This window comes from Lipotes vexillifer, unplaced genomic scaffold (genome assembly GCF_000442215.2).
Source record: "Lipotes vexillifer unplaced genomic scaffold, Lipotes_vexillifer_v1.1 scaffold86, whole genome shotgun sequence".
Classification (NCBI taxonomy): Eukaryota; Metazoa; Chordata; class Mammalia; order Artiodactyla; family Lipotidae; genus Lipotes; species Lipotes vexillifer.
In genome coordinates this window covers 1,263,399-1,282,502 of record NW_006785406.1, presented here as the reverse complement: position 1 = coordinate 1,282,502, position 19,104 = coordinate 1,263,399, and the positions used below count along the sequence as shown (strand labels likewise).

General features: G+C 34.5%; 1 protein-coding gene across 2 annotated transcripts in view; it reads right to left on the bottom strand.

The window, feature by feature from the left end:
* The window catches only part of STAG1 (STAG1 cohesin complex component), a 459,794-nt gene that overhangs the window by 157,589 nt on the left and 283,101 nt on the right, over positions 1–19,104 (bottom strand). For both annotated transcript variants that reach the window (XM_007457539.1, XM_007457540.1), the window contains exon 7: positions 12,362–12,566. In XM_007457539.1, the coding sequence (XP_007457601.1) occupies positions 12,362–12,566 (205 nt within the window). The remainder of the gene's footprint in view (positions 1–12,361; positions 12,567–19,104) is intronic.

Below are 19,104 nucleotides of genomic sequence, written 5' to 3'. Positions count from 1 at the left end.
GCGTCTGGAGCCTGTGCTCCACAATGGGAGAGGCCACAACAGTGAGAGGCCCACATACTGCAAAAAACAAAAAAAAAAAAAAAAAAAAAAATCTAAATGAGAAAGACCCACTGGAAATTTTGGTGTGGGTGAGAAATAGTCTGACTTATACTTTTAAATGCTATGTGAACAGACTATAGAAGAGTGAGAGTGGAAGAAGGGAGACCAAATAGAAGAACACTGAAAGAGAACTGAACATATTTTGCCAAAAGCTTACAATAATGATTCTCGAGTTTTTGGCCTTGAGCAACTCAGTAAAGCAATGCTAGCTTGGATTGAAGTAGCAGTAGGTAGAGAGAAAGTTAGATCTGAAATATATTTTCAAGGTAGAGCTAAAAGAATATGATAATATAGGAAATGAGAGAAATAGGAAAGGCAAGGGTAATTAGAATGTCTTGTGCTTATTAGTTACCTAAGTGGAGATGGTTAATAGATATACATCATCATAAAAATATTGGTTTTTAGAGCCATTAAACTGGATAGCATATCGATTCAATGGATGACTATTCAGCCACTAGAAAAAAATGAGGCATGATTTATATATGCTGTAAAGTCTGCCAATAAACTTCTTGGTGGAAAAAAAGGCAAGATGCCTGTCACTGTGTATATTATAATATCATTTACACATGAAGAAGGAATGAATTATTTATTATTATGTGCCAGTCACGCTTCTAAGCTCTTTACACACACTTATTCATTTATACCTCACAACTCTATCAAGTTAAGTACTATAATTATTTCTTTTATACATAAAAGAAAACTGAGGTATAGATTGGCTAAGAGACTTGGCAATTACACAGCCAGTAACTGGCAGAGATAGAATTTGATTACAGCCGTCATGCTCCATAGTCTAAGTTCTTAACCACTACACCATACTGCCTCTCACTGAATATGTATGTGCTATCATATTCATAAAATCTTTGGAAAGATATAAAAGAAACAGGCAACTTTGGTTGTATTTGGAGAAGGGAATGTGATGGCTGAGAGCCATGGGTAGAACACTGACATTTCACCATATAACATTTTTAAATCTGGAATTTTAAATCGTATGACAGCATTACTCTCTAACCATCATTTTTTTAAACTAATTAATTAATTTTTTATACAGCAAATTCTTATTAGTTATCTATTTTATACATTTTAGTGTATATATGTCAATCCCAATCTCCCAGTTCATCCCACTGACCCCCACTTTCCCCCCTTGATGTCCATTTGTTTGTTCTCTACACCTTTCTCTATTTCTGCCTTGCAAACCAGTTCATCTGTACCATTTTTCTAGATTCCACATATATGTGTTAATATACGATATTTGTTTTGCTCTTTCTGACTTACTTCACTCTGTATGACAGTCTCTAGGTCCATCCACGTCTCTACAAATGACCCAATTTCGTTCATTTTTATGGCTGAGTAATATTCCATTGTATATATGTACCACAACTTCTTTATCCATTCATCTGTTGATAGGCATTTAGGTTACTTCCATGACCTGGCTATTGTAAATAGTGCTGCAATGAACATTGGGGTGCATGTGTCTTTTTGAATTATGATTTTCTCTAGGTATATGCCCAGTAGTGGGATTGCTAGGTCATATGGTAATTCTATTTTTAGTTTTTTAAGGAACCTCCATACTGTTCTCCATAGTGGCTGTATCAATTTACATTCCCACCAACAGTGCAAGAGGGTTCCCTTTTCTCCACACCCTCTCCAGCATTTGTTGTTTGTAGACTTTCTGATGATGCCCATTCTAACTGGTGTGAAGTGATACCTCATTGTAGTTCTGATGTGCATTTCTCTAATAATTAGTGATGTTGAGCAGCTTTTCATGTGCCTCTTGGCCATGTGTATGTCTTCTTTGGAGAGATGTCTATTTAGGTCTTCAGCCCATTTTTTGATTGGGTTGTTTTTTTTGGCAGTGTTGGGTCTTCCTTGTTGCACAGGGGCTTTCTCTAGTTGTGGCACATGGGCCTCTGATTGCAGTGGCTTCTCTTGCTGCGGAGCACAGGCTCTAGGTGTGCAGGCTTCAGTAGTTGTGGCACGCAGGCTCAGCAGTTGTGACTCGCAGGCTCGGTAGTTGTGGCACACGGGCTTAGTTGCTCAAAGGCATGTGGGATCTTCCCGGATCAGGGCTTGAACCTATGTTCCCTGCATTGGCAGGTGGATTCTTAAACACTGCGCCACCAGGGAAGTCCCAGGTTGCCTGTTTTTTAATACTGAGCTGCATGAACTGTTTATATATTTTGGAGATTAATCCTTTGTCTGTTGATTCGTTTGCAAATATTTTCTCCCATTCTGAGGGCTGTCTTTTCATTTTGTTTATAGTTTCCTTTGCTGTGCAAGGGCTTTCAAGTTTCATTAGGTCTCATTTGTTTATTTTTGTTTTTATTTCCATTACTCTAGGAGGTGGGTCAAAAAAGATCTTGCTGTGATTTCACTACCATTATTTTTTAATAGAAATAATAAAAACATGGAATTGGTTTTCACTTTATTCACTGAGGAGTGAATAAAGATAAAAAGGTCTTTAGATTGAGTCTGAGATAATTCAATATTTACAGTTTAGCTTTCTACAGTCCACCAAAACAGTGCTTCAAGAAGGAAGAAGCAGTTATGTCTTTCAAGAAAGATGACACTAAGAAGGTAACTGCTGACCTCAACAAGAGCAAAGGCAGTGAACAGTTAGATAGAAACCTGACTGGAGTGGGTTTAAAGAGAATAAGAAGAGAGTGAGTAGAGACAGCAAATAGAAATAATTCTATAAGATTTGCTATAAAGAAAAGGAGAAAAATAGGACTGTAGCTAAGGAGCACGTGGAAACAAGGGAGGGTGTGATGGTCAGTCTTATGTGTCAACTTGGCTAGGCTACAGTATCCAGTTATTTAATCAAGCACTAATCCAGGTGTTACTGTGAAGGTATTTTGTAGATAAGATTAACATCTGTAAGTAAAGGAGACTACCTTCAGTAATGTGGTGGCCTCATCCAATCAGCTGAATGCCTTAAGAGCAAAAACCCAGGTTTCCTAGAAAAACAATTTCTGCCTCAAGACTACAACTCCTGCCTAAGTTTCTAGCCTGCTGGCCCGCCCTACAGATTTTAAAATTGCCAGCTCCCAAATTGTGTGAGCCATTCACTAAAATAAACCTTCCTCTCCCCCAATATATATACCTTTGTGTGTGTATGTATGTATGCAAATAAGAAGACAAGTAACTAAGTATATCTCCCGATGGGTCTGTGTCTCTGAAGAGCCCTAACTGATAGAGTGTTTCTAAAAGGTAAAGGCTGTTATAGCATATTAATATAATGATAAAGGGGATGGGGGAACTGAAGCAGGACAGAGAGAAAAAACACCCTGAAGAGTAAAGTTCTTTAGGCGGTGAACAGGAATTGGATCCACTGCACAAGGGCAAGGACTAAACTTAGACAGATAGTACTGTAATAAGAGAAAAAGCAGAGTATATGTGTACTGGTACACCTAGATAAGTAGGTTTAATCACTGAAGGACTCTCTTCTGTCTCTATAAAGCTAGCAAGATAATCAGCTAATTGTGAAGGAAAGAGGATAGCAGATGCTACAGGTCTGAGGAGAAGGTGTGAAATAATCTTATAAGAAAGTAGGAATATCCATGGCATAGAATACTGTAATATGATTGCTAGGCAGCACTAAAGGTCCACTTGAGAGAAAAATGTAAAATGCTGAGCCATTATAACTATGTGTTGTTCTATAGCCACTTTCAGCTCCACTTGTGTAGGTATGGAACAGGTAGTAATATGAGGTTTTCCTAGTGGGTATAATGGAGGGCAAGGATGTGGATGGTCCTTCACGAGAAGGACATGATTATAATAAATCTGAATAACAGAATCTACGCTAGGAAAGTGGAGGCAGTGAGGACATCAAGAACACTAAAAAACAGAGTATCAAAGAATTTAAAGCCCCAATAGAAGAAAAACAATGTTGGAGCTGGGAACATATAAAACAAAAACTGGAACAAAAAGAGATTATTGGCAAATGGGATGGTTAAAATTAAGATTATGGACACTGGCCCTTTTATTTACTATTCAACAATTTGCATTTATGTGTTCTTCAACATAAAAATGAAAACTAAAAAGCTGTCTTTATATTTAGTGATACCTACTATACTTTTGAAAACTATTACTATAAACCCTGGAAATATATATGATAATGGGACAAAACTAAATTTTAAAGAGAGGTATGATTATATTCCCTCTTTTTTTTTTTTAAATTGAAGTACAGTTGACTTACAATGTTGTGTGAGTTTCTGGTGTACAGCAAAATGATTCAGTTATACATATATACATATTTTTTTCATAATGGTTTATTACAGGACATTGAATATAGTTCCCTGTGCTATACAGTTCAACACTGTTATCTGTTTTATATATAGTAGTTGGTATCTGCAAATCCCAAACTCTTCATTTATCTCCCCCACCCCCTTTCCCCTTTGGTAACCATAAATTTGTTTTCTATGTCTGAGTCTATTTCTGTTTTGTAAATAAGTTCATTTGTATCATATTTTAGATTCCACATATAAGTGATATCATATGGCCTTTGTCTTTCTGACTTACTTCACTTAGTATGATAATCTCTAGGTCCATCCATGTTGCTGCAAATGGCATTACTTCATTATTTTTTATGGCTGAGTAGTATTCCATTGCAATTATGTGCCTTCTTTAGTTTAAAAAAACTTATTTAAAAAAACAAAAAGGCTTACAACAAACTTCCTCTTTCCAAATAATAAACATTTAATCAATCCCTGTCTCTTACAAACCCAACCAAAATAACAAGAAAACAATTTTCTTCTTCAATAAATCCAGAAAATTACCTGCAACCCCAAACCACAATGTATCAATATACGTATATGGAAAGCAGATGGATGAAGCATGCAAATCAAACCAAATGGTTGAAAAAGCTTGACAACTGTATCTAAAGAAATACAAAAAGAAAAACAATTTTGCTCTGTAGAAACCAAAAGCATTAAGGAATTGGAGAAGTATTGGTGTCCATAGAAAATGCAGTGAAATAAGGTCTGAAAATAGGAGCATTATTTCAAAGTTTGTATAGTAAGTAATTAAATCTCCACTTGAACCTAGGCAGTCAGGCAATTCCCCCAACATACACTCATCTTGGATGTCCAGAAAGTTTATTCCCTGAAGAATATAAAACAGAGATTTGGACTCATCAGACACAGAGGAGGGATATAGGTGAAGGGCAGAGTGCCCTGGGTGCTCCTTCACCCTGTATAACTCCCAAATGGCAGACAGCAAACAGACTTAACAAGACTGAAAGATCCTTCTGCAAAGAAGGTAAACTTTCCCAGGGAAAAATAATTATCAATATCAAGAGTTTAGGGTCCACAGTGAAAATGGTATGTGACCACAGGACCACCCTACAGTGATGCTCACCAAAGAGGCCAGAGCCATTGCCCCTCCCTGTCAAACACAACACACACACACACACCCATGCCACCCCCAACCCCCACCCTCTCTGGCAATTTGCTCTTTAGTGTCTCATTGTCAGCAATGACTAGAAAGCCAATGAACAGATACTTAAGGAACGTTTCCAACATGAAAGACACTGATAAAAGCAGAGAATTGGAAAAGAGGTCGGAGTAGGGTGTATAAAAAGAAACTTCAGAGTAATAATTAACGTTGTCAAAGAGAGATAAAACAAAATGTTACACCCATGAAACAATGTTAAAAAAAAAAGACTTGGATAATGCAAAAGAACTCTTAAAATATTTAAAATGATAATGAAAATTAAGCTCAATAAAGTTGAAAAATACAAGAAAAGTGAACAAAAAGACTAAGGAATGGAAGCTAAAAGAGAAATAACAAGGAACTCAGGATTGATTCAACAGATTAACATCCAAGTAATATGTATTCTATAAAGAGTGCCCAGCATAATGAATGGGAATTATATACACATATTAGGGTATATCACCATGATATTTCAGAAAATCAGGAACAAAAAGAACACAAAGCTTCCAAAGACAAGAAACAGGATCAGAATCAGAACTTTGAAACAGGATTGGTCTTCTCAACAGCAATACTGGAAACAAGAGGAAAAATTTTGAAGAAAATTTTCAGTAAGTTCTACATTGGTTCAATTAAATGTAAGAATAATTTTTCAGGCATGTAAAATCTCAAATATATACTTTTCCAATATTCTTTTTCTCAAGAACCTATCAAAAAACATACTACCCAAAAAGGAGAGAATAAATTTAAAAAAAAAAAAAGAAAAAAAGGGCAAGCCAAAGATAGAGGTTTCAACAAAAGACAAAGGATCCAAATAATGGCCGATAAGTTAAATAACTTAAAGGACATATAGATTTTAGAAAACAACACAGCCTTATCAAACATAATTGTAAAAAATTAAAAGTACAGAAAATGTACCCCACAAAATTGATTATAACATCCTATTATTTGTTTAAAAATAAAATAAAAAATCCTCACATAAAAGGAAACACCAACATGTCATGACAAAATTAAAGTGGTATGATTATGGCTAATTTTTATTTTTGTACTTTTCTCCTTTTCTGAATTCTCTGTAAGTTGTATATGTAATTTCATATGTACAGAAAATGTTTAAACATATAACATGGAAGTATTAATGAAAAATCTACAAGAAATTTTCTCAATTTCTCTATCCTCTTTAGAGCCAAACCAAGCAAGCTCTGTCATTCTATCACAGTTATAATATCAGACACTTACTGAATGACTTGTATATGTGAAACATTTAACACGAATTATTTCATTTAAGCCTCACAACACTCCTATAAAATGGGACTATTAGTAGCAATACTATACAGATGAGGAAAGTGAGGCACTAAAGTAACTTGTCCAAGGTTACCAAGTTGATACATAAAAGATATGATTATAAAATGATTTTAAAAATCATAATTTCTTTACAAAAACTAGCCCCCAAAAGAAAACTAATTTTCATACCTGATGACAGAAAGTAAAGGCAATAAATCCAAGAAAATGATACTTCTGTAACTAGAAAACGTAAAACATTACTCTAGATACCTATATTTACATTTGAAAGAGTAATTACATTTAAAAAGTTTACTGTATTTTATGTGTACAGTTATATGATATAGTGGCACTTGCAAATTTGGTCTATTATTGGGCATTAATCTCAAGAGAACACCAAAAGTCTACTACATACAAATTCTAGAAAGGTGAAAAAAAAGTGTTATATCTAGAGGAGCAACGAGAAACACAAAGGTATTAAAGTTAAAAAAAAATGCACCAGTGAAAATACAAAGCAATGAGAAAGTAAAAATTTATTTAATGAATAAAAGGAAAATATAAACAAATTAAGGAAGAGAGATTATTTATACCCTACAGTCTGCTCTTTGATGATGCCAGATTGACCTAAAATTTTGAGGTTCTAACCATAGCAACCAGAAATATTCAGTCTGGTTAAGAGTTATAAAATACCTACTGAATTTAATAAATAGAATTTGGCATGTGAGAGCCAAAAGATATGTAAAAATGAAAGTGCATGCTGTTAGTTTTCTTAATAGCAGTTTTTGAAAGATCTGTTTATTTACTTGCTTCTGATTTCCCCATTTGCAATGTCTTCTACTACGAAAATAGTAGGTGTTCAATAAATTCTGAGGAAAAGAAAACACGAGTGAAGGGAAACACTGCACACACTACTGGCTCTTACTGTCATTACAGAATAACAGCTGCAGTTTACTAAATGTCAGGCACTAGTTCAAGCTTTCTTAATTTCTTTTAATGAGGTAGCTATCATTATCTTTCCCACTTTGCATATGAAGAAAGTGAGGCCAAAAGGACTTGTCCAGATTACCCAATTAGTAAAAGGCAGAAAGGGATATGTATTCAGACAGCCTGGTCCAGAACCCATTCTATGAACCCTATATTATATGGTTTCAGCCACCAAAAGTCAAAGAAAAGACATCAATTTACTGAGGCAAGATTATTTTCAGTTTGTGATGGGAGAACAAAGAAATTTCTTACAGCTTATCTTTTCTCAGAGTAAAAGTCCAGAGATGCTGACTTGGTAAAAAAATGTTAATCAACAACAAATCATATGTCAATATAAAATCAACCATATACCAATATAATAATGTTCAACAATGAGATACAAAGAAATGTTTACTTCCGCAAGAATCTGAGTGACCTATTATTGTTAACTAGTGGTAAAGACTGGCCTCCCAGCATAATGAGCCACCTGACTGTCATATGATGATCTTAACCACATTTTCTAATTTTTTCAGAATTCATTTTAGAAAAAAACAGAACAGAATCAATCACCATGCTATCATTAATAAAATTTTGTAGTCTTAATCCCCCTTTGTTCAAATTAGCATTTTCACTTTAGAAGTGAGAGGTAGCCAGTATCAATCTATTTGTAACATAGAAAATTATGCAGGTGAGGAAACATCAAAAGATAAAAAAGGTAAACCAACATTACTCATCTCGCCATCTAACAAAAATTTGAAGTCACCAACTTCTAACGTATTGGCATACATTTTAAAAACAGATGCCTAAGTATAATATAACTATAAATGTAAAAAATAGATCCTTTGAGAGTACAATTATCTTTATAATACCAAACAACACAGTGGTAAAACAAAGGGAAACCTACTTGTTTTTGAGCTGGAGGAGGAAAATATTTTTTCATGAGAATTCCATGAAATTGGGGAAAGAAAATATGGCCAGCCTCAGATTGTAAATCCACCAAAATAATAATGACAAAATACTACTTAAATAAATTAAATCCACAAACTATGTTCTATTCTAATATGTCTGAGATAGCTATTTAGACAAGCAACAAAGGCACTTAATTCTGAAGATAAATAGGTAATGAAAACTTTATTACAGTGTAAAGCTTCTTTATTAAGCTGAGTCAGACATATAGGAGAGTATGCTTTACAATTCCAATTAAAAGAATAGAAAAAAATAAGGAAAATATAATACAAAAATGTAATTTCTAACCGTCTGTTTCAATTTAATGGTAAAAAGAATTCCAAAAAGAAGGGGGAAAGCACAGTTTACTGGAAAAATGAGACTACTTCTACCTGGAGAATAAACAAACCTGAAGAACTACAAAATGATGAAAATTTTAGTAAAAATGTGGCAAAAGTATACAATTAAATGCAATGCATAAATACTGACAATTGGGACATATTATTAACTAATAACAAGAAAATGGGATATTTGGAAAATAGATTAAAAGTACTATTGATAAAACCACTCTGATGATTTATGAAGCTCTAAAACTTATCTTGTCTGTACCCTACAAAACAACTAACCTGATTGTCTCTCTTCTCAGCTAAGATATAAGCAATGTCAAGGAGCATTTTATTCCAAAGCCGATAATCATATCTGGCCATAACTGCCTTGTAACTGTCCATGCACATAGTCTTTGAAGCAGAGGATTAAATGTTCCTGCCCATTTTATCTAGTCCCCAAGACTCCTCCTGCAAAGTGAATAAAAATGATTATCTTTTAATCTACCCCTTATACACATATCATAAAAGAAAAAAAGGGAGGGGGTACCAGAGAAGAGAGCAAAGATGAAAAGAAAATAATCCTTGAAAAGATGGATAATTATTATCCAGCCTGGAATTAAGTTCTCAGTAAGATCTCTGTGCTTTGTTGACGGGTAGGTGACTGATGTCTCATTTTTTATGAAACTGAGCTTTGGAAGACATGATCATTAATGTACACAGAGAAATTACAGTAATATTTTGAAATAAATTTGAGAATAAGTTGAAAAATAGGTTAGCTTCTAAAAAATAAGCATAAACATAACACTGATCTATTTTTCTTGATTTCTGATTTTGAAACGTAATTAACAAATACAAATAGGCTACATGATATAAAAAAAGCTGAGGAGAAAACCAGATGGCATTTATCAGGCAGTTTTAAAAGCTATCATGATCACAGGTAAATTGTGAGAAAAGAAAGACAGAAAGGCACTAGAAGGAGGAGGGAGCAACTCAACTCAAAAGAAATAGGAGGAAAGCCATAATTAAAATATGTTTAAGCATACATAAAATTAGCAATGTATAGATTACCAAAGGGATAAATATACGAAAAACAAGAAAATAATAAAAGTCACTGAAAATGGGCCAATGGAAAGAAGAGCTGAAATGGACAATCATAAAGTCAGTAAAATACAGTAATATTTTATTTACATGGCAGTGAAGGACAAATGCAAATGAATTAAACTGCATTTTTCAGGAAACTGAAATGTTTTAAAACTCAAAATATTCTGTATATTTTTATAATATACTATTCCTTCCCTTGTGTTCATAAATAGAGTATGTGGCATATATTTAGTCTTTTATATAAAATGCACACAGGTTTCTGGATTAAAGAGAGGTAGCTGGCTGCTACAGAGGAGCCCCAGATTGCTCTGTATCTTGATATCTGTAAGCAAATTTTTTTGTCTTCTTTTTTGTTATAAATTATCGTTTCACAATTCTGTCAGCAGGACAGAATCTAACACTTGCTCTCCAATCTAGCACTTGCTTCTCTTTCTCTCTTGGCATTGGGAAACTAGATAATAACTGTTTATGGCAGTAATTTTGGCTATTCAGAAGTAACTTCTATCTTATGTTTAAGTTTTGTTTATTTCAAATCACTGCATTTACTATGCATCTGAAAACCAGCTAAACAGGAATTACTGTACATAGATAAAAGAAAGATGAAAAATAAACAGAAAATATGAAGAAAAGAAAAAAGCAAACATAAAGGGCAGAAGATTCTAAAAGTGATGAAATTAGAAAAATTGTATAGTATCAGATAACTTTTAAGTAATAAATAGTATATTTACAGTACCTTTTCAAAAAGTTACAACTGGGTACAAGATCTCTTTTTATTCCTAATAATGAGGAAGAGGATACTCTCAAAACACAGAATAAAATATGTTTGATGTTTGTTCTATATAGAAAATTTTTTCAACAATAAATTGTGTGATTTTACCTTTTTAAAAAAGATAATTAAGTAAAAGATCTTCCTCTTTTCCCAGTGAGAAAAAGGACACCCTCAAAAGAATAACTGTGTGTCATGTTTGCTCCATATAGAACTGCAACTAAGGGAATAATGGACACTAATAATCTGTATTAACCACATTAAGGAAGGAAAAAGGAGTGGAAAAAAATATGGATGACTCTATATAAAATTATCACATTGGCTTTAGGCAACAGGTTAAACCAGAAAATGATAAAATTTTAAATCCAGGGTTTGCAATGTGTAGTCCCCAAAGTATCAGTGTCAGCAACAGCTAGAAACCTGTTAAACTCGGGGGCAAGGCCACACAATCTGTTTCAGTAAGGCCTGGAGGTGATTCTGATGCATGCTAAAGTTTAAGAATCAATGCATTCAATAAATTAGATAAATGAGAAAATTAAATTCAAGATGAAATGCAATTAATTAAATTAAATCTCATTTTTTGTCATGGTAATGTGCAAGATGAATATAGCCAGAGTTATTGCTATTAAAAAGGATATAACTTGGGAGTATTTAAATATATGTGTATGTACATACACACACATACTCTCTCTCTGTATTACAAGAGAAAAAGAACAATCATTTAGTCATTTTAGGTAAGCACAGTTAAAATCGTTGAGGAATTGAGAACGATGGCTAAATTAACAAAATTACCTTGTTACAGACAAACAAGGGGAAAAAGAACATACTTGACTCAGAATTTGTCTAGATAATTCTAAAATAAAAGCAAAAGTGAAAACTATAATGTCAGTTCTTCAGGACTCAGCCTACCTACCTAAACTGATTTTAGAGACATTACATTTAGGTTATTACAGCACTAGGAATAGAAAGAATGCCAGCTAGGTCACACTTACCTATTACAATTGGATAGAATTGTTTAAAAATACATATATATAAACAAAATTTACACATTTATGTATAATAAAAATGAACTATGAAGCAATGTAATTAAGTAGAAAAAATACTATGAATTTGGAATTTCAACTATTATTTGGGTTTACCAAAGAACATGGCCTGGTGGACTCCTAAAATTTATTTGGTTATAAAATAAAAATGCAAGAAAATACATGTTCAGAAAGAGATTTGGTAACATTCGCCAAAAATTTCAATTTTCATTCTCAAGACTATCAAATGCCAGTTATCAAAATAGGCACACATTTTACTTAGAGAATACAAACCATTCATGTGAATTTTGGAGAAAAACTATTTTTCAAGAGCAAAGTAATGAATTTAATATTTAATCTAAATAAAACTTAACTAGAATAGAACATATTTAACAAAACTAAATTTAAAAGGAAATAAAATGTTGGTTACTTACCAGCAAGGGTACTTGTATGTCTAAAAGCTCTGACCTGGGAGTCTGACAAACCAGTCAAAAGGGAGATTACTGTGTCCATCATATACTCATCATAAATTATGCTATACTGACATTGTCGAATCAGGACTCCAATAAATTCACAAAAGTTTGAACGAAATTTTTTCCACTGAGGTCCAGGCATGGTAAGGGGGTAATCACCACTGTCCTAAAAGGGATAAAAAAAGAACATATTAAATATGACATCAAGTTTGATCAGTTTTTTTCCTCCTACTGGAAAAGGAACATTTTTCTCAAAGTAGATATGGACAGAAATCAAGGGGCACAAGATGGCTTTCTCTTTTTTGCTTGTTTTGATCTTCGACATCTAAATTGTTAATGTGCTCAAAATTATTATTTACAACCAGTATTTAATCCATTATTCTAAGCCATTCATTCAAAATAATAGTTCTAGTTTTGCTGTACTTGGGTCCTAGTTGAGATAATTTAAAGTAGAAAATAAAAAAAGAATTGAAGTTTAGACTAGAAAGGATATTTGCTACTGAATTCAGATCAAACTAATCATGATACCTGTGACATATAGCCTCTTTCAATTATTTTAAATAGACACTTTAAAGAATTGACAGTTTCAAGAGTATAAGCACTTCATTAAGAAGTCCAAAACCAACTTTTCACATCTGAAACTGCAAACCTGTTTCTTCCAATTTTACTATGAACTTTCAATTAACTCTATTTTATGGAGTGAATTTATTAACTTTTCAACGAAAAAAGTCTAGCATGGGCTCTTGGTATCACGAGATTGTGTTATCTTGTTTAAAATACGAAACTGACAGCTGAACCCAGCAGAGGTTTTCCCACTCTAGCCTAAAACATTTTGGTGGAGGAATGGAAATTCACAAGGCAGAAAGTGCGAAATTCTGTGAACATAGTTATCTGTATACTCTCAATTTGTGGCTATTTGTCTTTTCTAGGCCAAACTGCTGTTAGGAAAATTGGTTATAAATGAGGTCTTGAGCTCTGTTGGTGTCCCAGGAAAGAGAACTAGTGTGATACTTAGAACAGCAAGAAATCCCAAGAGCAAGGAACAGAAAGCAGAGATAGGGAAGAGTTTGGCAGTCAGGCAAATACCCCCAAAGAAAGTTAATTTTGGCACTACATGAGTATTATGTTACTAAGGTTACTAGGGTTACTAAGCTCTATAGGACATCAAAAAGGAACTGAAGGGGCTAGCTGAATCCTCCCTGCTCTTTAGACTGGGGGTGTGGGAGCACAGACTGGAGAGGGTAGCAGGATGGAGAGGGGAGATGCTTCTCAAAGGTATCTCTGAAGGCTGCCTGCTGCGTCCATTTCACAAAAGCCCACCAGGGTACAGCCTCTTTTGCTTTGTACCAACTGTGAGATTCAGACATTTAGTGCTCACAACCAGATCTGGGCCCCAAGGAAAGTACAAAGAAAAGAATCTATCTAAACAGCCCCAACAGCAAGAGGAAAGGAAGCCAGAAAAATCACCATTTAGGAAAACCTAAATAAAACATAAGTATACTTCAAAGATTCAAATGCAGCATAAAACAAAACAAAACTCTAGGAAACTGAAAAACACACTTTTTTTGAGGTATAATTCACATATAACATTAGTTCCAGGTATAAAATATAATGATTCAATATTTGTATATATTACAAAATAATCACAATAAATGTAGTTGACATCTGTCACCATAAACAGTTACAAATTATTTTGCTTTTCCTGTGGTGAGAACTATTAAGATCTACACTCTTAGCAACGTTTCAATGTGCAATACAGTATTAATAACTATAGTCACCATATTTTACATCCCCAGGACTTATTTATATTACAACTGGAAGTTTGTACCTTTTGTCCCACTTCATCCATTTTGCCCATTCCCCTCCACCCCTGGCAACTACTCTGTTCTCTGTATCTATTAGCTTGCTCAGTGTTCTTTTGTGTTGTTTTGTTGTTGTTGTTATTTTCATTTCACATATAAGTGAGATCATATGGTATTTGTCTTCCTCTGACTTATTTCACTTAGTGCAATGTCCTCAAGGTCCATCCATGTTGTCACAAATGGCAAGATTTCCTCTTTTTAACAACTGAATACTATTCCTCTGAGTGTGTGTGTGTGTGTGTGCGCGTGCGTGTACATACCACATTTTCTTCACCCATTCATCCATTGATGGACACTTAGGTTATTTCCATGTTTGGCTATTGTAAATGATGCTGCCATTAACATGAGTTTGCATATACCTAAAATACTTTATTTCTTAAAAAATTCAGTTGATGAACTGAAGGAAAGGATGGTTAGTGACAGGAGATACATAAGTAGCCTAAAAAATAATGTGGAAGACATATCAGAGGAAAAAAAACATGTAAATGCTAGATGAGGCCTGTGGAAAAAACCTTTTAAAATGGACAAAGTAGGTTAGTATCACCTTTTAAACCTTCTGTCCTTTCCTTTTTCACTGATTTGGAACTCATATGTGGTGCTGATGTTCAACAGCCATTTTGCAACCATGAGGGGACAGTATGAAGATAAAGAATGGTACAGAGAAAGATGGAAAAAATGTAGGTCTTTGCTCTGTTGAGGTGTAGTATCAATACCAACCATGTTCTCTCTACTCCCAAATTTATTTTGTGTGAGACAAACTCCTGTGCATTCAAGCCACTGTTGGTCAGATTTTCTGTTACTCACAAACAAATCCATTCCTGTTATAGTAGAATTAAAAGCAGTGGGAAAAGACGAATTATTCAGTAAATGACTTTGGTACAGTACAACTGGCTTTTCATTAGAAAAAAATCAGATATGTATTGTACCATACACTAAAATAAATTCCTAATGAAAGCAAAACACTTAAAAATACTCAACCAAAAAAAGAAAGAGCAGAAAACATGGAAGAATCTTTAACCATGGTCATTTTTAAGTCTTTTGTCATTTACAGACTGTTCTGGGTATACTCTGATGCTTTTGCAAAAATGTTCCTATACAAGGGTTTCATCTTCAAGAAATTCATGGAAAAGACTCTGACAAGTACAGGTTTCTGGTAACTGATATACTGCTGAACTGAATGAATAAGTATTTTCAGAACTCTAATGGAAAACTGATGAATTCATTAAAGTGCTAACAAAAGATCAAGATGAATAAAATATTAATTACATGGGACTGAGTGAACTGATGAGGATGATTATAATTTTTGTGACTTTCTCTTTGAATAAAAAATCCCACAAGGACTCAGAGGCAAAAAATATACAAATCAATTTTCACTGCAAAGTAAAGGAGCTGTTACAGTGGAGGATTACTGGACTGAATGTCAATGTTAAGACACAGTATGAGTGTTTTGTGTTTGGTAATGGCAATCATTGTTGCTTTCGCTGTGGTCATCCATTTACAATGCTTGGTGTCAGTTTATCTCTTGTAAAAATAAAATACAGTGTGTGTGTGTGTGTGTGTGTGTGTGCGTGTGTGTGTGTGTGAGAGAGAGAGAGAGAGAGAGAGAGAAAAGAAAACATGGAAGAGAGTCCCTCCCATCAAACCTCTTAGATAGCCTCATCCACCAGAGGGCAGGCAGCAGAAGCAAGAAGAACTACAATCAGGCAGCCTGTGGAACAAAAACAACATTCACAGAGAGACAGACAAGATGAAAAGGCAGTGGGCTATGTACCAGATAAAGGAACAAGATAAAACCTCATAAAAACAACTAAATGAAATTGAGATAGACAACCTTCCAGAAAAAGAATTCAGAATAATGATAGCAAAAATGATCCAGGACCTCAGAAAAAGAATGGAGGCGAAGATCGAATGGAGGCAAAGATCAAGAAGATGCAAGAAATGTTTAACAAAGACTTAGAAGAATTAAAGAACAAACAAACAGAGATGAACAATACAATAACTGAAATGAAAACTACACTAGAAGGAATCAATAGCAGAATAACTGAGGCAGAAGAACAGATAAGTGACCTGGAAGACAGAATGGTGGAATTCACTGCTGCGGAACAGAATAAAGAAAAAAGAATGAACATAAATAAAGACAGCCTAAGAGACCTCTGGGACAACATTAAATGCAACCAGCATTTGCATTATAGGGGTCCCAGAAGGAAAAGAGAGAGAGAAAGGACCAGAGAAAATATTTGAAGAGATTACAGTTGAAAACTTCCCTAACATGGGAAAGGAAATAGCCACCCAAGTCCTGGAAGCACAGCGAGCCTCAAACAGGATAAACCCAAGGATAAACACACCGAGACACACAGTAATCAAATTGGCAAAAATTAAAGACAAAGAAAAATTATTGAAAGCAGCAAGGGAAAAATGAAAAATAACATATAAGGGACCCCCCATAAGGTTAACAGCTGATTTCTCAGCAGAGACTCTACAAGCCAGAAGGGAGTGGCATGATATACTTAAAGTGATGAAAAGGAAGAACCTACAACCAAGATTATTCTACCCGGCAAAGATCTCCTTCAGATTCAATGGAGAAATCAAAAGCTTTACAGACAAGCAAAAGCTAAGAGAATTCAGCACCACCAAACCAGGTTTACAACAAATGCTAAAGGAACTTCTCTAAGTGGGAAACACAAAAGAAAAGGATCTACAAAAACAAACCCAAAACAATTAAGAAAATGGTCATAGTAACATACATATCAATAATTACCTTAAATGGATTAAATGCTCCAACCACAAGACACAGGCTTGCTGAATGGATACAAAAACAAGACCCATATATATGCTGTCTACAAGAGACCCACTTCAGACCTAGGGACACATACAGACTGAAAGTGAGGGGATGGAAAAAGATACTCCATGCAAATGGAAATCAAAAGAAAGCTGGAGTAGCTATACTTATATCAGATAAAATACTTTAAAATAAAGAATGGTACAAGAGACAAGGAAGGACACTACATAATGATCAAGGGATCAATACAAGAAGATACAACAATTATAAATATATATGCACCCAACATAGGAGCACCTCAATACATAAGGCAACTGCTAACAGGTATAAAAGAGGAAATCGACAGTAACACAATAATAGTGGGGGACTTTAACATCTCACTTACACCAATGGACAGATCATCCAAAATGAAAAAAATAAGGAAACAGAAGCTTTAAATGACACAATAGACCAGACAGATTTAATTGATATTTATAGGACATTCCATCCTAACACAGCAGATTACACTTTCTTCTCAAGTGCGCACGGAAAATTCTCCAGGACAGATCACACCTTGGGTCACAAATAAAGCCTCAGCAAATTTAAGAAAATTGAAATCATATCATGCATCTTTTCTGACCACAATGCTATGAGATTAGAAATGAATTACAGGGAAAAAACGTAAAAAAGACAAAAACATGGAGGCTAAACAATACGTTACTAAATAACCAAGAGATCACTGAAGAAATCAAAGAGGAAATCAAAAAATACCTAGAGACAAATGACAATGAAAACACTACCATTCAAAACCTATGGGATGCAGCAAAAGCAGTTCTAAGAGGTAAGTTTATAGCTATACAAGCCTAGCTAAAGAAACAAGAAAAATCTCAAAAAAACAATCTAACCTTACATCTAAAGAAACTAGAGAAAGAAGAAAAAATAAAACCCAAAGTTATCAGAAGGGAAGAAATCATAAAGATCAGAGCAGAAATAAATGAAATAGAAACAAAGAAAATGATAGCAAGGATCAATAAAACTAAAAGCTGGTTCTTTGAGAAGATAAAATTGATAAACCATTGCCAGAGTCATCAAGAAAAAGAGGGAGAGGACTCAAATCAATAAAATTAGAAATGAAAAAGAAGTTACAACAGACAATGCAGAAATACAAAGCATCCTAAGAGACTACTACAAGCAACTCTACACCAATAAAATGGACCACCTGGAAGAAATGGACAAATCTTAGAAAAGTATAACCTTCTAAGACTGAATCAGGAAGAAAGAGAAAACATGAACATACCAATCAGAGTAATGAAATTTAAACTGTGATTAAAAATCTTCCAACAAACAAAAGCCCAGGACCAGATGGCTTCACAGGTGAATTCTATCAAACACTTAGAGAAGAGCTAACACCCATCCTTCTCAAACTCTTCCAAAAAATTGCAGAGGAAGGAACACTCCCAAACTCATTCTATGAGGCCACCATCACCCTGATACCAAAACCAGACAAAGATACTACAAAAAAAGAAAATTATAGACCAATATCACTTATGAATATAGATGCAAAAATCCTCAACAAAATACTAGCAAACAGAATCCAACAATACATTAAAAGGATCATACACCATGATCAAGTGGGATTTATCGCAGGGATGCAAGGATTCCTCAATATACGCAAATCAATCAACATGATACACCACATTAACAAACTGAAGGAGAAAAACCATATGATCATCTCAATAAATGCAGAAAAAGCTTCTGACAAAATTCAACACCCACTTATGATAAAAACTATCCAGAAAGTGGGCACAGAGGGAACCTACCTCAACATAATAAAGGCCATATACGACAAACCCACAGCAAACATCATTCTTTTTTTCTTTTTTTTTGCGGTATGCGAGCCTCTCACTGTTGCGGCCTCTCCCGTTGCGGAGCACAGGCTCAGTGGCCATGGCTCATGGGCCCAGCTGCTCCGCGGCATGTGGGATCTTCCTGGACCGGGGCACGAACCCATGTCCCCTGCATCGGCAGGCGGACTCTCAACCACTGCGCCACCAGGGAAGCCCAAACATCACTCTTTTTTTTTT